At 38.4% G+C, this 23,120-nt stretch overlaps 1 protein-coding gene across 3 annotated transcripts in view; it reads right to left on the reverse strand.

The window, feature by feature from the left end:
• The window catches only part of LOC149264212 (ribonucleoside-diphosphate reductase subunit beta), a 363,007-nt gene that overhangs the window by 318,439 nt on the left and 21,448 nt on the right, over window positions 1-23,120 (reverse strand). For 2 of the 3 annotated variants that reach the window (XM_089427649.1, XM_089427655.1), the window contains exon 2: window positions 156-404. In XM_089427649.1, the coding sequence (XP_089283775.1) occupies window positions 156-404 (249 nt within the window). The remainder of the gene's footprint in view (window positions 1-155; window positions 405-23,120) is intronic. The other variant, XM_089427652.1, reaches the window with a different exon arrangement.

Below are 23,120 nucleotides of genomic sequence, written 5' to 3' on the forward strand. Positions count from 1 at the left end.
TCACTCTAAAATGTTTTTCTCAAGGTCCAAAAGACCAAATCTGGCCAGACATTAACCATCATCATCATCATCATAAAATCCCTTCAGCTATCCAAGAAAAAGTTGTAAATTAAAGTTTAAACAATGCCCAAACCTAGCAAAGCTGCTTTGTTTACCTGTTTCTCCTTTTTCTTCAATATCTTAGCATGGCACTTCTGAATGTAATGTATTAAATGATATCGTGAATGCTTCGACTCTAAATCCTCCCTCACATCGGCATTCTGGGTCAACCACTCTCCTATTGTCTTTGTTCTCACAATTTCTTGGGCATCCAATGATTCTAACCATGAATAAATTGGTTTCCACTTGTCACTCCGCTTAAAACGAGCTGTTGGAGGCTCCAGCCACTCTGCAGTCTCTGTCTGCTATATAAACCACTTACTGTGATCAATATATAATGGAAATGAACATTAAACTACAAGAAATTATACTCAAAAGGAATGCTTCAGTTCCCAGTAGTAATGATATTTTAGGGTTTTTCCAGAGTGACATATAGACTGGGCAAGATTTCAAGGAAATAAATAAAATCATGATAAATGAAAACTCCATTTAGTGGTTGATGAGACAATTGTAAGACATTCAAGGCCATGGTTCCAGTGATAAATCATCTACGGATATGAAAAAGCATTAAACAAGACACAAAAAAAAACACTGGAATCCTTCTGTCACATAGAACGTACAAAATGTCCATTCCAATATTTATAGAAAAATATCACATTTCTTTATTGTAACTCCATAGTAGTTCCAGCAATTCTTCCACATTATAAGGCTAAACTCTAACAATGTTCTGATTGGAATCATTCCTCTTCCCTGTTTAAGAGCATTCTCACTACTCCAGAATCCTAAGATAAGTTTATTAATGTCCGACAAATTATTACAAAAGTAGGGCAATGGGACTAAAAGAGTACATCGAGTGTAAGTACATATTGGGGACGTGAAAGCAACTCCTAGATAATACTATGTATAAAAAGACAACGAGCTAAGAGTCTAGCTAAAAGGTAATTCTCTAGATAAGAGAAGATATAAAATAAGGTGCAAAGACAAGAAAGCTGCCAGACACTGAACCATCGGAATGGTGAGAAGAAGAGGGTTGCCAAGGCATGCTGGAGCTGGAGCTGGCTGCCAAGGACATGTGAGGGGTCTGTGATATGTGCTCTACATCAGAGTCATCAATAACTGTGAAAGGGTCAATGCACTGGTGGATGGTATCCTCCAAAGAGTAGACGGGGCTAAGAAAATCTTAATTAGGATTGCTCCTGCTGCAGTAATCCTGCTCGGAAGCAGAAATGGATAGATAATCATTTTCAATTACAATATCCCATTTTTGTTACTGGAAGATTGACTGGTTGGTCAAGTGGGGGTGGTGATATTTCCCTCACCAGGGTTCAATTCCATCCAAATAGTATGGCATGATTAGCCATTCCACAAAGAGAAGCACCATCATTACCAGAATAAGCAGATTTAATGTGATGATAGACAAGGCTCCTAACCTCTTGAGCCATGAGCACTCCACCTCGATGTTGATTGGGCAGCAGTGGTAATCAAAGGAAGCATTTAATAGCTCCCTAGAGTCTGCCATTTGCATTCTCAACAATTGCATTATTAATGCCCATGGACTCCTATACCACCTTCTACATGTGATGTTAAACCGCCTGTCTGGGATCAACTTGAACCTGGATCAACCAACAGTGATTTGAGCATGCTCAAAATGGATCCTATTATCCTCACCTTGACACCACAATTTACTTCATCTTCAAAAAAAATCAGGGAAAAAGATTTCACAAGAAACAAATAGAAAGAAAGATAATTGCTTTGTATTCAAAATTTAGCAGTGCTGGTACAGATAAATAAAACGCATAGAACCAAGCAACCTGAATCTGGCATTTTTCTACAAACAAGTAACATTGGAAAAGTAATAGACTTAACATGAAAAACCGGGACAGGGAGTCGTGCAAAGGACCCAGAAGGAGAACTTACATTTAAGTTTGCATGGGCCTGGGGAAAACCACCCACATTATTGCAGAAATACACAATTTGTCCAAAGGCTTGGAGCTGGCCTCCATTTCTGGTGTCCTGAACTACACTATTTTGCAAAGTATTTTATTGCAATTTTGGAGGTAAACATCACTCCCCTTTTGTGTCAGAGGGAGAATTTTGATCCGGCATCATTCCTTGAAGGAAAGATAAGTTTAGTACTTGGACCAATTGTAGATAGCTGGACTTCTTTGAAGTTTGCAAATTTTCCCTACAGGTAAAGCTGAGAGCATTGTACACTTACTATAAATTAATAAAATCTTGTTTCAGACTCAAAGAAAACTATTCTTAGCCTGAAAAGCACTCAAGCCAAAGTCTTTCAAGGTGTAGGTCATGTTAATACAGCAACACTGGATGTCATGATAATGCAATTGTGCTGTTAAGGTGGTCCCCATGTTGATGTGGTCTCCTGTGCAGATAAGGCCAGGTGCAAATCCTAGGCAACCTTGAAAGAATAGGTACTGTTACCCCTCTTTCCAGCAGGGGTGCCTATATAGTTAAATTTCACTTTGATTTAGGGGCAGATTGGAGACAAGACTATTTTTGGCTATTCTCACAGACCCCAAAGAACAAGGCTCCTGGGACAAAATTTCAACAAGGGCTCATTTTGTTCAAGATCATGCATACTTGACATGCCATGTGTTGATGTTAATAGCTCAGACAGGTGCTTCCGCATAGGCTAGGTGTCAAGCATGCAGAAGATGTCAAACTGCCTCTTTAGGTTCATGCACATGAAGAGTAAGTGACTTTTATAATCTCTTTCCTAAGTTTAACTTGGGAAAAGTGCATTAATTAATTTAAATTAATTAATGTTGACTATTGAGCTAAGCTTCCAAGGAAAAATAATTTAATTATTTAAGTAATCTAAGATCTGATCTCAACCATTGATCTCCAATGAGGCTTTACGATCTAATCCTAGCCACCCTTCACTTAGGAGATCAAGGTTTTGGGATCTAGCACAATGAAAAATTATAAAAGAAGACTAAGGGAGAGGTGAAGATACATTATTCTTGGGAGAACGATTTTCTCAAGCGAGTGAGAGACTCAAGACTGGAGAGTTGAAAAGTGTCCAGTTATAGGAATTCTGGGGCATAGGTTTGCAGGTTGAGTGCACAATAGGAGGGCCGAGACTTGTTTATAAAGGAGGCCAAGGGTCCGCCGTGTGGAGGGTGAGGTTGAGACTTGTGAGGCTGAGCTCTAGCTGGCAAGTCTTAAGTTTGGTGTTAGAATTCCATGCACCCCAGGTCTGACCTATGCTTTAGCTAGAAAACACAAACACATTGAAAATTCATAACTTTAAAACTTTTGCACAAGGGAATATACCAGCAATTAGATCAATGCACAAGACACAATGATTTAATTGAGAAAATCCAACTTCTCATAATTCGTTTAATAAGAAATATTAGGGTTCTCGTAACAAGGATAATGGCCCTTCAGGTTCCAGAATCCTTGTACAATGCCAAAAGCAAGACAAAACACTTGTCCTGAATACCTGGGCTGAAGCTGAGCCTTGTCAGTCCTCAACTGCCCCAAATTACCACTGCTGTAGGTGTCTCTTTTGTTGGAGAATGTAACTAATTTAGGTCTTCATAATGGAAAATTATCATTAATTTATTCATTATATTTATTATATTTTTATAAAAGCATGTTCTTCATGCTTAGAGTCAAAAAGAGTCTAAAGAAAATGTATTTGAGTCATGTCCCATTTGGACATTTTAAAGAAAATAAATTTGAATTTTATTTTTGAGTCATAAGCCCACAAGATGACCAAGTTAGACTAGTGGCATCTATTCGACCCTCCTGGACAGCTATATATAAGAGACAATTCGACCTCTTGGAAGGCTCATTCGATCATCACATCAAGTATCTTCTGCATCAAAACAAGAAGGAAAAAGGACGAATTCAAATGAGAAAGAAGTCAAAGGATAGATAAGATAATTATATTTATGTCCAACTAATGACCACAAAGTAGGTCAAAGGGACTGTTGAGTACACTGATGTATATACAAAGCGGGAGAACCAAACGGTCTCCTATAAAAGATACAATGCATGAAGTAAATCAAAGATACAATGCATGACATAAATCAACATCTGGCCCTAGCGGAGAAGATCCAGGACCTAATAGGTCTAAGGATCAAACCCTTCTCTCCTAACATCTGAGGCTGAATGAATAACGCTGAAGAAACTCAACAATGTTTGTTGGCTCGATGAAGAGTCAATGGCAAGTGCAGACTGTCCACTAAATCGTGTCCTGGGGGGGTTCCCACGTTGCTGAATGTTGCAGGACCTAGTCTGTCTCCCAGGAATGGATCTGAGACAAAACTGTTGCTGAGATCTCATGTGGCAGGGTGAGGTCCCACAGATCCTCACTGATCTGGAGTCTGGATACATACTGGTATCAATCGATCTCTTGGTGCCCCTATCTAAAGGTAGTACCCTGAAAAATGTTGTGATCCTCTATGTGGGGTCTCGTCTTATGGTAGGCTGAAGAATATGCACTCGGAACCTAAGAGCCTCCTGCATATATAGGGCCAAACATCTCTGATCAAGGTACCTGAAACAGTCAGCGAGGGTCTGAGAATCTCTGAACAAGCAATGAAACCTTCCTCTAATCTCGTAGTAGACAGGGCATCCAAGGATGAAGTGCACCTCGGTCTCCACTTCCTGTAAATGACATACCTGGCAAAGTTTGTCTAGTCTATCCACCTAGTGGTCTGTCTCTACCCAAAGTCTATGAGAACCTACTTTGAACTGGCCTGGAGGAATGCGAAGAGCATGGATCCAATGGTGAAACGTATACTGGGGTCGAACAATGAGCCCGTCTCTCAACTCCAAGAAGTGCTCAACATAGAAGGCCATCTTTGGGCGCAACCCTCCTAGAGTATTGACCCAGGTGACCTGGATGAACTCCCTGTAGATGTCCTCCCTGATGATCTTGTTTAGCTCCTGTCTAGTAGGTAAAAGCTGACCAGGAGCATCTAAGGAATATCGGAAAGGAGGGAGACAATCCAACTGAATTCCCACTGACTCTAAGAGGTTTGAAACTCCTGTAAACCAACATCTGGCTCGGCCTGAGGGAGTAGAACGAGCAATAGTCTCAGAAGAGCAATATGCCAAGTAAGGATAACGGTCCCTACTCTTTATTGAGTCTGCCAAGCCCTGGACACGATGCAAGAATGAAACCAATCTGAAGACCGTCTCAAGCCGAAAGGGCTGAGCTCCAAACTCTGCAAGGATGATGTGCTGCGGCACTGTCAGTTTGCACCTAATGATGCGGCAGAGAAGAAGAATCTGGACTCTCTCAGCTAAAGCCCAGTCTGACTCAAGTAAAGACAGTCCCCAAATCTCTGAGCCATATAGAATAGTGGGACGAATCAAGGTGTCCATGAGGCTCAATCGAAGTTTTCTGCCCTATTTCAGCTTGCACGTGCGAAATTTGAGGCATTTTCTAAGGTATTGCAGAGCCGAAATTCGGCCTCTATTACAGGGCCAAAATTCTGATTTTGACGATACTTGTAGAAGGTTGACCAGCATTGACTTTGACTATGGTAGGAGACTTGGAGGAGTGTTTGACTTGGTATCTTTGTAGCTGCTTGTTCTTGGTCTTGGTTTGAATATCTCTCACTTTGATCTGATTCTATAAGAGAAGGATTGTTGGTTTTTCCCCTTGTGAGTTTTGCCCTAGCCTCTAGCCTAATTTCTAATGTCCTTTGTCTCATTGTGACCTTTATATTTTGAACATTTGTATGATTGCTTGATGAAGAAGACATAATATTCACAAGTAATTATCAAGAAGAAGAATCACGCCTTAATCTACATTGCACTTGATTCTCCAACATGGTATCAGAGCAAAGGTGAAGGAAGAAAGCTTGAAGATCACATCTTGTTGACACTCTTGATTAAGGACATCCTTGTAACAGCTCTCTCTCTCTCTTTTTCAATGGCCAAGTATATGAAGGAAGATCTCAAGGCTCTAAGGATTGTCCTTGAATCCATCAAAGGATACATCACCAGATTCATTTCCAAACTATCTAAGGAGATCAAGGATGGAAGTCTCTACTTTGCTCTCACAGGTTCAATTGAAGATGACCACACATGGGTAATCGATAGTGCAGCTTCAAGGCATATGACAGGCGAACGTGGACATCTTAATACTCTATCAAAAGGAAGTTCTTCTCACAAGGTCGAACTTGGAGACAAACGTAGCTATCCGATCAAGGGCATTGGATCTACCTCCATCAAGCTAGAATCTGGTGTGAAAATTCATCTCAACAACATCCTCTATGTTCCAGGTTTGGAAAAAAGCTTACTTTCTATTTCTTGTTTAGAAGATAAGGAGATAGGATAGCATTTGTTCATGGCAAAGTGATTGTTTGGGCTAAGGGATCCAGTATAGATAATGCTAAAACTACTAGGATTCATGAAGGGAGGTTGTATAGACTTCTAACTCCTCCTCCTCAAGCTTTAGTACACATTGACATCAAGCCATGTGAGTTGTGACGTAGAAGATATGGCCATCTCCATTATAAGATATTGCCATCCTTAAGTCAAATGGTTACAGGTATGCCCCAATTAAAAGATGAGCATGAAGGATTTTGTAAAGGGTGTGCTCTTGGCAAAAGTGTGAAAAAGTCATTTCCTAGTAGTGACACAAGATCCAAGGAAATTTTGGATCTAATCCACTCTGATGTTTATGGCCCTGTGTCTGAAAAATCTCTTGGTGGTAATCAATAATATGTGACATTTATTGATGACTATTCCAGCAAGACTCGGATATATTTCTTGAAGTCTAAAGATGAAGTATTCGACAAATTCCAAGAGTTCAAATCCGGAGTTGAAAATATGACAGAAAGGAAGATCAAGACCTTGAGATCTGAAAATGGAGGTGAATATACGTCTAAAGAACTTGTGGCCTTTTGCAAAGAAGCTAGGATTAATAGGGAGCTAATAGTTCCCTGTAATCCCCAGCGGAATGGCGTTGCTGAAAGGAAGAATCGATCCATCAAAGAAAGTGTAAGAGCTATGTTACATGATCAAGATCTTCCCAAATACCTATGGGGAGAATGTTCTACGACGGAAGAAGCCTTTACTGCAAAGAAACCTAATGTTGATCATATCAAAATCTTTGGATGTCCAATTTACATTCACATTCCCAAAGACAAGAGAAAGAAGTTGGATCCTGCTAGTATGAGAGGAATCTTTGTAGGCTACAGTAACTCATCCAAAGCATACAGAATATATGTCAAAGAACAACGTCGTATTGAAGTAAGAAGAGATGTCACTTTTGATGAGAATATTGCATACAAAATGTCCAAAGAAATCTCCATTGACTCTGATAAAGAGGAAGAACTTGTCTTTCTTAATGAAGAGACTACAAAGAAAATTTCTCAAGAACCCTCAACTAATCATTATGAAGAACCTGAAGGACCAAGCGAACCTGTGGATCCTATTATCATTCCAGAGAACAGAAAAAAGACTTGCTTGGATTAGAACAACATTGCAAGAAGCTGAAGGACACTCAGCTCCTAGTGGAACATTCAATGAAAGCAAGAGACTCGAGGTATTTTGTTTATGCAGCATATATAACCAAACTCATTGTATCAAAACCCTCTACCTATGAAAAGGTTGTTGAACAACAAGTTTGGAAGAATGCAATGGTGGAAGAATATCAATCAATTATGAAGAATGGTGTTTAGGAAATTGTTCCTGTTATCGCTCAGATTGTACAAGCACAATGCGACAACGACTCAGGTCGGGGTTTGTCACTCTGATCCCTGACCTCTCCATTCTAGTTGTCTCCCAACAACAGGCTATGGGGGGTAGTCCCTATGAAATGTAAGGATAAAAGACTTGTTGGAAACCAACAGGTCCGAGAGACATGATTGAATGGCCTAGCTATTTGGTTAATTTTAGCAAGACTTAAAAGATCAGATTAGATTTGAATGTGAGACCAATGTCTTATGGAGTCAACTTCTACTTATTGCCAATTAGATGCCAACTAACCGTATGAACAATCACTGCTTGGATGCTTGACTATCCTAGATGTAGTGCAAATCCTACAAGCTAGGTGAAATGCAAAATCTTGATTGATTTTAAGTTAGATGCATATTCTAAATGTAACCTTCCTCTTAATTATTTTGGAACTAGTACCTAGAGTAGGTTTTGGGATAGAAGCCAACGAGAAGCAAGAAATGGCTTGATTAATGATACCAACCCTTGTGTTCTAACCACCTGATGCCTCCAGCGCTGCAGAGACTGTGGCTCTAACAACTGCAAGGTCACCGTGTACTGTTAACCACTAAAGAGGTGCTAAGTCCCTCAAGCTAAATTGAGAAAGGCGGTCCTATTGTCTATCAACCAAGCTTATGCTTGGAGGTAGGTTATTAAGATGCAAGACTAGTCCTAAAATGAAATGCAAGGTGAATGAGTGATTCTTAAGGTGAGATTACTTAAATGTTTCTTTAAGTACTTAGTTATGATTTTCTTCAAGTTAAGATATCAAGTACTTAACAATGCTTAGAAAAGGTAATCTCAACCACAAGATAAGTGCTTAGATTCAGCAGTGCCAACAAGAGATAAAAATGTCTACAATACAATTTGTTCAATAATCACAAGATGTATGCTCTAAAAGAAAGATTGTCAATATGCCAAAAATTCACAATAACCATAAACCAATGATGTCAAAAGAGAACAAGATCGCTTATCCACTTAGAACAATTATCCAATGAGACAATAAGATTGTCAATGCTCGATTAAAGGCTTCCCAAGATATGCCAATATTACTTAATGCCATTTATTTAACTTAGATCTTTAATTATCATTCATAAATAGAGATTAACAAATGAAACAAGAATGACAATATTGAAAGCACTATTTGCCAAGGTTCTTACGAGAATTATGAAAACAAAAGATTACCCAAGAGATTAAAAATTTTCATACAATTAGCGTTTAACCAAGATAGCACAATCCAATGAGCATTTCAGCTTATTCACTTAGAAAACCAAGATGATAACAATGTGCTTTAGAGAGTGAGGCTATCAGATGTGAACTTACGAAAACTTTGAAACTCACAATGAACCACAAGTGTTAGTCCTATAATTGTTGATCATTTAGCAACTAAATTGGAAGCAGTGCCTTTAATTATGAGCAATAGAGCATGAGCAAGTGAAAGCAAGTAAATTCTATGACAGCAGTAGACAAATTATGAGAACAGTGAGTTAACTTGTGCCAAAATGTGTCAAACAATTTCCAAATGCCAATCCAAGTTTGCCAATGTGAAATCTTGAATACTCTATCCCTCTTATGATGTAATTATCACTGTTATATCTGACCTTAGTATGCAGAAATGACAGGGATGACAGTCAACATGATTATGCAATTTAACTCAAAACAAAAATGCCCAATTTGTGCAAATTAATTCCTTAATGTGTCAAGCAATTTATGAGTTGATTTTAGGCCAATTTAAAGTGTCTTTTACCACTGTTATGAGTTTGAATTCTCGCTGAAACAAAACAGTGAGATAAGAAGGGTTAGGAGATCAAACCCTTAGGCCTTAGGCCTTGAAGTTCACTTGCCCAACTTGCTCAAATATTTCCAATGACTGGAACACCTGCAAACACCAAAAATTATGCCTAAAACCTCTGCAAAACACACCAATATTTAGTCCCAAAATCAAATTCTCAAACAGAGATGGAAAGAGGGAAAATGAGGGCCAGAAATGGCAACGCTAGGCTCTAGTGGGCTAGCGTTGAGGTAAGGAGAGCCCACAAGGGCTGCCGCAAGAGGGAGAGACCTTGGAGAAGCCACAACAAAACAAACGGAGGGGAGAAAGAGGGGGACGGAGGAGGAGAAGGCCAAGGGAGCTGGACCAAGGGAAGACGAAGGGAGGTCGAGGGGCTTAGGCCTTACAGCCAAGCCTACAAAGGCCAAAAACACCCACGGAAGGGGCTAGGAAGACAGGTCGAGGCCCTTAGGGGCCTGTGGCTAGGCCTAGAGGGCCTAAAAGGCTAACGACAGCCCTAGAAGGGGCCACGCTAGGGTTTCAAAGGCCAGAATAGGCCAGCGGCTAGGCTAGGAAGGCTAGACGGCTAGGGTAGAAGAGGACGTTGGGCCTGGAGGCCCTAAAAATTTACAAACCCTTGCCAAAATTTGAATTAACTTCAGATCTTCAATATTTTACCAAAAATTCACTGATGTTGGCCATGCAAAAATTCTAAGACTAGATCTTACCCTCAAGGGCCTAGATCTAGCTCTAACCCAGCAAATTTTCTTGAATATTACCTGCACAAATGAAAATACAAGTATCCAAAACCCCAATATATTTACCAATGTTGTGAAAAGCGCGAGCGGGATTAAATCGGCGCGGGGAACGAATCGGAAAAATTCGGAAAAATCAGGAAAAAAGCGGAAAAAGCGGGAAAAAATCGTTTGGTACAAAAATATTCATTTTTTTTCAAATTTTTTTAATATCTAAAGCATCTACAACATAAAATAAATACATTGACATATAAATATGATAGAAAAACTAATATATAAGATGTTTAATATCATTTCTAGCGCTAAAATCACACATAACATTGAATCATGTCCGGAATAGTAAGTCCTGACTCCTGAGTCCCAACTCAGCCTCAAAATATCAACAAAAAATATGATAATGTATCTCATCATGTCATTATGTCATATACAATAAAATGAGGTCTAATCCTATTGATTTCCTCTGCCCCTCTTGCGAGAAAATGCCACAGCTTTCCCTTTCCCTCTAGATGTAGATGCTAGTGCCTGTGCTGGTGGAGATGGCAGTGGAGTCTGATGTGCTCTAGAAGCTGAAGAACTAGAAGTAGGAGCTATAGGAGGTAGACCACGTCCTCTACTGGTGGCAGGGGTAGCCCGAGCAGGTGGTGTCACCTGGAAACATTACAATCTCCCAAATTCCCAATCCTGAAATCCTAAAAAACTGATAAGTATGCTAGATTTTAAATGAAATCTAAAATTCTACTTTCTCCATATGAAATCCAATGAGGCTGGAACCACTCTCAAACATCCTGAGTCATTTCATGGTAATGTTAAAAATTTAAGTAAAAGGATGAAAATGAAGATTAAGGAGAATGTCACTTTTACTTTAAGAATTTAACATTACCATGAATAGCATATCCATACTAGGGCCTAGACTTGATCATTAAGCTGCCCCACTCAAAAATTATTTGTTTCTTTCAAAAAAAATTGCATGAAAAAACCCAAATGACCAAATGAAAAACCAAAAAAAAAATTGATAAAATCGTGCTGTCCCAGCAACCCCGAGCTTTTTTCGGAAAAAAAATCGCGTTTTTTTCCGAAAAAGCACGCTTTTTTTTAAAAAGCGGCAAAAAAATAGCCACTTTTTTCGTGTAAAAAGCGCAATTAAATCGGCGCGGGGAAAAAGCGCGATTTTTTCAAAAAAGCGCGATTTAATCGCGCTTTTCACAACACTGATATTTACAAAAAATTCAAAACCCCAAAACCTCAGCTGCAAAAGAAAGATTAGAAAAATTTATATACAAAGATAAAAATAAAACTTAATTTACAAAATATACAAATATACAATGCTTGAAAGATTTCTTCAAGGATAATTTTTTGTAAATTTTGACAATGGCTAGATGTATTTCGAAAGATAGATATTAAACACAGCCTTAGCGAAGTAAAAAAATCACATAAAATATCTGAGGTCCAAACAAGGTCAGTTTGTGCCCACAGTCTGTGAACTTGGAGCCCAAGGGCTGAGGAACCTTTAAACTCTATATATTTCTTAAGAAAAATCGTTACATCATACAATGAACCAAATCACCTAAGATAAGCCCAAAACTTACCAATAGAATGTTCCTATCATCTACAAATGAAATAACAATTCATATAATATTGAAGCACAATATAGGAAAGCACATACCCAGCACATAAGACAGATCAATGAGACAAAGACACCATGAACTGTACCCCAAAATCTTATATTATGAAATTCAAACGCTCCTAGCAGAACAATGGCTTCACACCAGCATTTATAACATTTCATCTAACCAAAGATCTAGACGATCAATTGAAGCACAATGCCTTCTATTTAAAGAGAAATCCCTCCAAGTAAAAATAACAGTTAGTTGGCTTGATGCCCGTCAAAATAATCTCGACCGTCGATAACTACTTGATCAAATTTTAATTTATGCCGTCGAAAATACTTATTTTTGAGGAATTTTCGAATTTCTCATTAAAACATTTTTTTATTAGTTCAAAAATAATTATTTTGAACTAATTTCCTCAAAAAATTTGACTTTGACTGAACCACCAAGGTCCAAGGGTCCAAATTTTCTTAAAATTTCCAATATTCCCTTGGTGGGAGACCTCCAAAAATTTATTCTTTTTAGACCCACAAATTTTTCCACTTGGAGAAATTAATTTCTCTAACATTTTAATTTTGACTCTAAATTAATTAATTTTTTGGCTTAAGATTTAATTTTATTTTCGCTAGAAAAATTAATTAATTGACTCACGAGGGGGTTAATTATTTTTCCACACTCAAATATTTTAGCCATGGTGTCTAAGTATGAGGGACTATGCACTAAAATATTTTCCTCAAAGGGGGATACTTGTTTGTTATATACCCTCATAAATTTTACCCAATTCTGCGACACAACATGATCTAGTAGACCATGTGATTTGTAATAAAATAATTTAGCCAATTAGCTCAATATATTCCCAAATCACTTTTACAATAAACTCGACTAAAAACTAGGATTCACCTAAGACCTTGATAAATTCCACCCTAGCTTTGGGGTTGAGGCTAGAGGGAAAAACTTTGTCAATCATCTGTGTTTAGAAACACAGATAATCATTGAGACGAAAAACCTCCTAGGATGAAACTCGTCGCCAAAGTCATAGGCTTACCTAGGTTGTTACATAATTAACGGTCATACTAGCATCATTACAAATCTGTAGAATGGGTTTACAATGATATGACAATCTGCTAGCTAATGATTATGATCTTTGAAAAAATTGGCACAACTGCTCTCCTGAAACTGTGACAAAATGGGTGCAACAGTTCCTAGACCAAAAGACAAATCAGTTGTGACTTGCAAATGGGTGTATAAGATCAAACATGCAGATGATGGAAGCATTGATAAATACAAGGCAAGATTTGTAACTAGAGGATTTTCACAGCAAGAAGTGTTAATTTGGAAGCTCGGGGACAGATTCCCTCCTTTGGACAGTTTTCCTCATCCAGAGAAGACCCTCTTTTCCCTTGGAAAAATTTAATTTGGTCAAGAAAAAATATTACTTTTAGTGGAAAACCCACAAGTACACAAAAGTACCGGTCAGCCTAAAGTCATAATTGGGTTTCCAAAAAAGCATATAAATAAACATCAAGGCAACCTCATTTGGACATCACATCAACACATCTTCTCTCTCTCTCCTCTTGTGATTGGTTCGTACAAATCTGAAGCAAGGTAGCTGAGCTAACACGTGTGAAGAGAAGAAGTGTTGGAGAATCTAGTAGGGAAGCTATTTAAATAATTCTCCTTAACCTTGATAAAAGCTTGTGAACTTCTATTATCTTCTTATTATTCTTTGTTAGATTATTTTCATCAAACAATTATCAAGAGCATAAACCATAAAGACAATGGACACAAATATAGGCTCCAAGCCAGGGAAAAACCCCTCCAAGGGGAAAACCCAAAAGAATTTCTCCTCTTCTTATAGAATCAAAAGAACTTCTCCTCTTCTTATAGAATCAAGGAAATGGGTTAGCGAATCTTCTAACAAGAGCTTGGTCAATAGAATAAAGAATTTGTTACAGGAAAACAAGAAGTCTTGGCACAAAAAGTTGATAAATGCTCTATGGGCTGATAGGGTGAGCACTAAGAAATCAATTGGAATGTCACCTTTCCAATTGGTTTATGGAGTTGATGCAATTTTCCCTACCTCCCTGGGAATTCCAGTGTTGAAAATATTGCAGGAATTAGAAGTTGAATCAAATGATGTGCAGAGAAGGATAAATCAAATGGTGCAATTACAACAGACTAGAGAAGTCTACAACAATGCAGAGATAATTCAAGATAAGATTAAAAGGATTCATGACAGAAGAGTGAAAGCAGATGATTTTCAACTAAATGATCTTGTTTTAAAATGGGATGCCAGAAATGAGGAAAAGGGAAAACATGGAAAGTTTGACAGTTTATGGAAAGGCCCTTACAAGATTGAAGCTTTCCGTGGAACCAATGCATTTCTATTAGAAGATTTGACAGGAGAAACACTGCCAGGAGGGCCTGTTAATGGCAGGTTGCTCAAGCACTACTTCACCTGAGTTCAGCTGGTTACAAAACACAACATTGTAAATACCATTTTATTTCAAGTATTGTAGGTGTGGGTGGTTGTCATCAGAAATTGAAGCGCAGAGTGAAGGCCCTAAGTTTCAAAAGAATTGCTAGCATATGTAATGATTTTTCAATTAATCAAGTCGGTCTCAGTTGTTTGAAGATTTAATAAATGCCCAATGGAGAAGGCTACTAGTCTACAGTGTTCTTGACACCTCATAGGGAGGATGTCATCCCCATTGGAGCCATTGTTAGGGTCCTATAAATATAGTAGTCAAGGTATGGTTATTTAGCCATTTATCCCATTGGAATATTGTTTCATTTTAAGATTGTCTCGTCTAAAAAACAGAAAAATAGAAAAGAAAAGAAAAATAAAAATAGAAAAAATAAAAAATAAAGATTAAAGGGGGGAAAGAAAAATAAATAAATAAATAATAAAACCCTAAAGGGCACGCTAGTTTAAATGCCGCCAATAGTTAAAGTATATTAAATTTTGTTTTGAAGTATGGAATAAAGGTGACTTGATGTTTTGTGTCGCTTTCCATAAAGCGTTTTCACTTTTCAAGGGTCGAGATCGTCCCTGCCCTGATCAACGGCGAGGGATGATGTTCGGACCCCCTCGACCTTTCGGGACTTAACTAAGGGGGCCTGGGGGGGTTCCGAAATATGGTTTACAATAAACCACCTGAGGTAACGTGGCGGCTCCTCGTTTATTTCGGGGGGTCCCTTCCCTTTACCGCCTACCACTCCTACCCCCCACCCCCTCCAGAAAACCACCTTTCAACCCTTTCTTTTTCGCCCATTCACTCTCGCTCCATCCTCGCCACCTGTCATCCACTACTCCATCCACGTCACCCATCCTCCACGTCATGTAACCGTTAGCATTCAAATCTCCTACCAACAGTCATATAGTCGTTGGCCATTAAATTTTCTCTCGCCAACGTCTAAAAACTCATAAATGCTACGCTCCAAAACGGTAATAATCTCATTGATCGCCCTCAATTCCCGTTATAAAATCCCGTATCAACCTGTATTATCCCCTTTTGCTTGTTATTTTATCCACACAGGTTCATATTGAAAGATTTCCAAGCTCGCCAACACCCTCTGCAAAGTTTTCCCCTTCTGCAACCAATCAAATTGTGACCTGGTAACACTATTTTTCGAATTTCCTATTAAAATTAAAAATGTCTTCGCACAAAGGAAAGGGAAAGATGCCTGATGAGAATCCTATGGTACCTCTTGTCCCTGATTTAGATAGATCTCCTTTAATTGATACCCAATATAAGATAGCAGAAACTCAATGTGAGTTTGATATGTATGAGCTTCATAATTGGGCAAAACAGAAGTATTTAGACCATAGTGATGATTTAAATATCTGGGAATCATTTCTACCTCAATTTACCTTTCCCCAGACTCATATTTTCCCAGAATTCGCTACCTGGTGTCATCTCAAGTACCTCCCCAGCCAGAAAGCAATAATTGCTCAGAACAATGAGATCCTATTCTCAATTACCCTAGAAGCCATTTGTCAAGCCCTCCAGATTAATACTCAAACCTCTTTACATCCATTTTCTACTGATGCACTCATGGAGATATACAAAAAGCTTACTTTCCCCCAGCGAGCCCATATTTTTGAATGTTTTTTACCTGAAAATTCCAAATTGCCTAGAACAAATCCCCCATACTCTGCTTCTATTTTCCCTGAGATGTCAAGACAAGTCATTTCCATGGTTACTTGCCTATTAGGTTATCATACAAACCAGTGGGTAGATGAGGTAGTGTTAGGGTTTTTATCAATATTTTCAGTTGGTCAGAAGCCTTCAATTCTTTTCAATTACAGTCAGTACTTATCAGATGTTATACATGAGCAGTTTCTCAAGTTTAAAGCTGAAGGTGCATTCAAACACCAATCAATCTTAGTATATTTGATGTTATTCTATCAAGCAGACATGTTCAAGTTCCAGTTACAGAAGATGGATGATCAAGGAAGTCCATTACCAGTCATTCACTGGACTTCTTTAGTCAGAAGGAATTCATAAGATTATTCATTCAGCGATTTTGTGGATCAGTTTTTACATACATCCTTGTGTCTACTTAGCAATGATGTTATACCAAGGATTTCACTAGAGATCAAGAAATTTTTGCATCTTTCAGATCAAGCAAAAGTTGGAGATTTGTATCTCTACCAGAACTATACAGAGATTCAAATCTATGGGTGTGAGATTCCTCCCTATAGATTACCAGTTTTTGTACCAGTAAGGATTTTCACTTTGGAATACACTAGACAGATGTTAAACATGGATGAATTACATTTTGTATCAAATAAAAAGAAATCACAGTTTAAATTGAAGGCACATGTTGGGCCTTATATTGTAAATACTAGAGCAGCAGCAAAGGAAGTGGAGGAAATATTAAAGTAGATGAAATTTAAACTAAGCTTCACATGGTCTTATGATCCATTAGGGATAATTTCAAAGTTGAGAGTTGAGCAGAAGATCACTCCATATGCACATACACCTAGGCCAGAGATAGAGCAGTATGCTAATCAGGAGCAGTGGACAGAGAACACACTACAGGAGGCTGAAGAGCAAATAGTCAGTCAATCATCTCTGCAAACTCCTATTCCAAAAGACAAAGAAATCAAGAGACCAAGGGAAAGTATGTCCCCTACAAATTCAGAAGCACAAGCTACAGACTTCCGTGTCTTCAAGAGGAGAAAGAAGGATCCAAAGACTAATACTAAGAGTGATCCTTAGGTAATAAATATTCAAGAAGAATCCTCAGAAGAAAAGGATTCATAGGAGCAAAGTAAAACGATTTTGACACATATTCCCACCACTTCATTCCCATATGTTGAGGAGACAACTGAGTCACCTATCGCTTCTACATCTCAAATTCTAGCACAACAGAATACTTTTGCAAGATACAGTGAGATCAAGAGGAAGAATGAAGCATGAAGGCTTCAACATATTCAAAGTTTTGGAAGCAAACTGCCACCACTCAACACAGGTTGTTATCTACATTTGACACAGAAAAGGGGCAGTTCCAAATGGCCTTTTTGGAACCTACAGTTCTAGCCCCCAGAAGTGCAGAAGACTACAAAGCTTCAATATTTTCTGTTGATACCAAAAAGGTTCATGCAATCGATCAAATCGATTTGCATAAGCAAGCAGGTGAGATGATTTATTCAACACTGACCAATTCAGCCATGGTTGCCTCAAAGTTGCAAGCCTCTCTGAATAATATGCATTCACAGTTGAAGATAGAACAAATGTCTTCTCTGGCCAAAGACACTAAAACTTTAGAAGATTTAATAATCAAACTAGGATATGATCCTAGTGATGTCAAGGCAGTCGAGGAGATAATTAAAAACAAAAATGCAGATATTCAAGCCCTCAGGAAACAGCTTAAGCTTCCAACTACAGAGCACCCTTAGGCCAAAGAAGTAACCAATCTGGAAATGGAAAAAGAAAAGATTTTCAAAATAATAGTTGAACAGAATGTTCAAATCCAAAAGATGGAAAAGGACATGGAAACATTGTTGAAGTAAAAGGAACAATTGGAAGCAGCAAGGACATCAGCAACGAGGACATCAACACAGCAGGAAGTACAGCAAACAGCACAAGGATCAACTTCAGATTCTTCTGAGAAGCTAGTCCAAGCTTTACGAGAATTATCATCAATAAATAAGGAAAATGAGAAGTTAACAGCAGCACTCACAAAGATGGAGGAAAGCAAGATAAAAGTAGATAATGCATATATAGCAGAGGTGCAAAAGAACAACAAATTGATACAGCAAATTCAAAAGTATGAGAATCAGTCTCTAACAGCTCAGACGTTGGCAGAGGCCAAAAAGAGTATATGGCATAACAAAAATGCAAACATCACAGAATTATGGTCATCCATTCAAATCATATTTGAGCAGGAAGAGTTACTGCAGAATGTCAAGGCACAATTGAACAAAGAAAGATTGAAATAGAACACAGGCCAGTAGAAGCAAATAGAATTATTAAATTGTTGAATTCTAAAACTAAGGAAGAGCTTGAAGAGCTAAAACTGGAAAATAAATTCAAAGAATTGGAACTGCAAGTTCATAGATTTAACCAAAAATTTGCTTTATTGCAAGAGAAAGGGCTCCCAACCTTATGAGCTTCTAATGGCAAATTGATTCCATTATAAAATTATCAAGATCAATTATGTAATATTGTTGCAGATGCATCTAAGTTTGCTAAAGTAAGAGGAACTATAAGTGGAGAAGATTTCATGGAAGGACTACAGCGTGGTCTCTTCATTCAACATCAAATCCATCATCTATTTTTAAACAAACCAACTTTCCAGACATACACGGAATTAGATGTGAGATTTCGGAGCATGGTGAATTTCTCCATTCCTAGTGAAGAGCGATGGGATAAGTTGTTGGAGCTAGTTGAATAAAAGCAAACAGGAATCCTACAGTTTGGGGAGCAGGAAAACAAAAGAAGCACAAAAGTAGCTACAGTAAGCAACAGTTCACCTCAAAGTCCGAATAGAAAATCATAAATAGTCTAGACTTCCTATTACTTAGTTCTATTTTGGAAATATCTACAAGTTTTCAGTAGATATTATTTTGTAATAGATTTTATTTGAAGTCCGAATTAAATTCGACGCAAACTCTATAAATATTTTGTAAAAAGACTTAGTAAGGGTTGGATTATGCAAGAAGAAAAGATTTTTTGTGATTGTAAGCAGTGAAATATATTTTTGAAGTAATCAATTCAGTAATACAGAGGCAGTTTGGTTTCAGGATTCTTGTGTCAAGCAAATGGTGATGTTTCCCTCTTTGTAAATTTGTTTTCCTTTCAAGTTTCACATGAATGTTTTCCTTCTTAAGTTGTTTACAAGAAGATTAAGAGCCGAATTTACTTGCAATACTCTACTATGGCTTGTTAAGCAATCTCAATGTTTTCTTTCTGATATTAAGTATAGAATTCATCTGTGTATGCTCTATATTTAATTGATCCTAATTCTTATTCATCTCATCCACACCACAACAACTCTACGAGATCTAGGAGTTTGCCTACCTCGCCTTGTTTTCTGCTCCTCTGTTTATTTTAATTGATTACTGAAGACCTTATGACTCCATGCCCAATGGACTTCTCTTCCATTTTACAACCAAAACTTCAAAAATTCTATCTTGTCCTTTCATACCTAGCCTAAAATCTAAACACTAAGATTAAAAATCATACAGAGAGAGCCCTCTCTGAAGCTGGAAGGGCTAGATCCCAGCTTTGAAAGTGGTTTGTGGTTACCTCTACAGTTTCCTTTTCAGCCTAGGAAAACCACAGAGCGCTAATAGAAAGATTGGTGGGAACAGGTCACGCTAAAACATCTTAGGAACATGCCTCCTCTTGTATGTTGGGGCATATGGATCACTAGAAACAGAGCCATTTTCAAAGACAAAATCCTCTATCCCAGACCGGGTGGCAGCCAAAATAGTTGGCAAATTTGAACTCCTTCCTATCGATGAGGGATCCCAAGTCCCCTAGATCATTGTTACAGAGGACGTGGACAAATCTCTTCCTTGGGCTTATTTCGATGGCACATCCTCTGAAAACGGAAATTGTGGAGGAGGGCCAGTTCTATATATTCGAGAAATCCATTTTTTTAACTGCAAAGCGATTTGGGGAGGGGTACAAACAACTACACAAAACTTCTCAGTCTTAAACTCCTCCTTTTTGCAACTGAAAAAGGCATTCACTCCTTGCAGATCTTTAGTGATTCAATGATCATTGTAAATTGGTTTAATAAGTTGCAAGAATGTCACATTCACACACTGAGTCTCGTTCTTGAGGAGGTTTTGTATCTCAAACAGTGTTTTAATCAGATTTCTTGTCACCATATTTACAATCAGTGGAACCATGATGTAGACGCACTCTCTAAGGTTGGTTCTACACACACTTTGGGAGTATGGAAATGGTGTCACCTCAGAATATTTTCACAGGCATTTCATTGAAGGTATACAATTGGATATCCCTAGTTTAGTTTTTTATTGATGTTCTATGGATTATCTAGTTTTTTGCAGGCTATTATGCAGTCACATCACCTATGCCTTTTTTATGTTTTTGTGAAGCAGTAGAGGATGTCGATTCTTGTATGTATTATGGTATACAGAGGGTTTTGTATTTTTGTCGATGGTTTTTGGTTTGTCTCTCGAACAGCCTGACTAATATGTTTTTGATCACTAGTAGATTTGCATACTATGAGTGTGACTCGCACATACAGATGAAATTTTATTTCCATTAATAAAATTACAATTTTTTCTTCAAGGAGAGGAAAAAAAACTCTTTTGTATTTTTTGAATAGAATGGGATACAATGGTGATAGATGATCTATGCTTAATCATGATTATTATGTCAAGTTACATCATTACATGTATTATTTATGATTTATTATAGTAGATGTAATAATGTGAGTTATTGGTGCATTGTTATGTATAATATTTAAATGATTTACGATTTTGTTTTCAAATATTTTGATTATAATTTTTTGTATTTTTTAGCATAGGCAATGTTACCCGCCATTTTGTGGGTGATATCCCTATGAAAAAAATTCTCCAAGATGGTCCCCAGTCAGTACCCAACAGCCCCTTGCAGCAACCAACTAGCTCGTTGTGCCACTTCTCGGCCACCTGAGCCAGCCATGTGGTACCTCACCCATCTGTCATGATCATACGTTTGAAGGTACACCTCCCAAACTTAAAGGTATGCCTTGTCATTTGGTAATTGAGTATTGTAGTTTATTTATCATGCACACTTCTGGGCATGGATTAATGGGGGGATTCAGCGAAAAGAATGGACTAGGTTTGAGCTCTTGTCCCCTAGACCCCTTTTTGGATATTAACCTTGGATTCTAGTCCCGTGGGATCTCTTTTACTGACCATTTGGCTTTAGGGATGGTATTTCACAGGAAACCTTAATTTTGGATGTGTGGTCCCACTCTCTCATCCAAATATATTACCCCCTTTCTGCTCATTATTACCCCATTCATCATTTCTCCCCACCTGGGTCCACATTCCTCTAGCTCTCCCCTTCCCCTTGCCCACACCTTGGGTCAGGCTTGGAATGATGCCCCGAAGGTTGATGTAGCTAAAAAGAAAGGCAAAAGCAAAATTGGCCACATTCAATAGGAAAATGTACCACAAAATGCAAAATATGGTCGAGACAAACACATTTAGCACATGGGCAAAAGCCAATACATGAGCTCTACCCCATCATCATGGCCATCACCCTGGTTCCTAAAAGTTCTATGAACCTCCTTCATCATATAGGAACCTGTGATTGTCCCAACCCTTAGTGGGCAATGGACCGCCCTACCTTAAAGAGGGGTATCCACTGCTATATCTCACACATCGTGCTCTTACCCCTTGAACCCCAAGCAGTTAATTGAAGAAAAATCATAAAAAGGCAAAAAGCATATAAAGAAGGGTGGAAAAATCAAGGTCGAGGCACCTCATGTACCATGATTGCTCCCTCCTATATATTATATACCCAAGTGTGGGCTTCCCTTCTACTAGCTACCCTTGTACCCCAACATGTGGCCCAGGGCTGCCCCTTCTTATAACCTACTCCATTCACCTCTTTATCATATACCACTACCTTTTTAAAGGATGTACCTTAGACATATTATCCCCTTTAGAAGTAGAAACCACCTAATGGGATACTTGGTTAACCCCATTTGGAGTTTGGAGACATTAGCACATGCCAAAGCCCATTATGGAAGGGCAGGCCATTATGAAGTCCCCACTTGTGGTCCATGGTTTGTAAGCTCTTTTACTCGATTTCCTTGATGACTTGTTATACTGGGCTTGCAGGTGGTCTCCATCTTGGGTTTGGTCTCCCTATATGGGGTCCTAACCTTCCAGAGGGCTACATTGGCACATGTAGGGTATGTGTTGAGAGTCATGGGCCTCCACAGCAGTAGACAACATTCCATGGATCCCCATAGATGTTCAGAGATTGGCTCAAGATCCACCTATTGAAAGAGGAAGATGCACCTGGTTCACCTTCGCCCAACCAACCCCATAGATGTACCATGCACTTGGCAGTTGACCCAGGACTTGTAGGATGATGTGGCATCACCTACACCATCATTTGAGCCCTTACAGATGGTCTACATGCATCTTCGACTCATTTGGAGACCCATGAAGTTATTATTGTGCCCCCACACCCACTGGAGGCACCACAGGTTTATTGTTTTGAGAACAAGGGGCCACCCCTTTGTCCATCACTTTTGAGGGTCCTATCCTTCATTATGGCACTTATGGACCTCATCAGGCCTCTTAGAGGGCCCTACAACATGTATTGTTTATCATTTGACCTCTTGAGAGGCTTATTATTTCATTTATGAGCTAGTTTGGTGGGCTTGTCACCAAAAGTTAGGTTATTAACACATTATTTTATTTTTGGGGCTTATGTAGGCCTAAGAGACTAATTTGAACTCCTAATTAGTGTATAAATACAAGTGAGATGAGTTCATTTTATCATCATCACTTTGGATTGGATCATTCTTCTCTTTAGAGAATTTCGCACTTTTTTTGGGATGATGAATTGGAGCATGGATGAATTTTGATGTTTGGATTGGAGTATTTTATCTTGGAGCTTCTTTATTGTCAAATTGTTGATGGTTGGATATGTTCTATTACATGTAAGTACACACATTTAATGCTATTCTTCT

Source organism: Pinus tabuliformis, chromosome 6 (genome assembly GCF_031772625.1).
Source record: "Pinus tabuliformis cultivar Carrire ecotype Pingquan chromosome 6, CPIR1, whole genome shotgun sequence".
In the NCBI taxonomy this organism is placed as follows: domain Eukaryota; kingdom Viridiplantae; phylum Streptophyta; class Pinopsida; order Pinales; family Pinaceae; genus Pinus; species Pinus tabuliformis.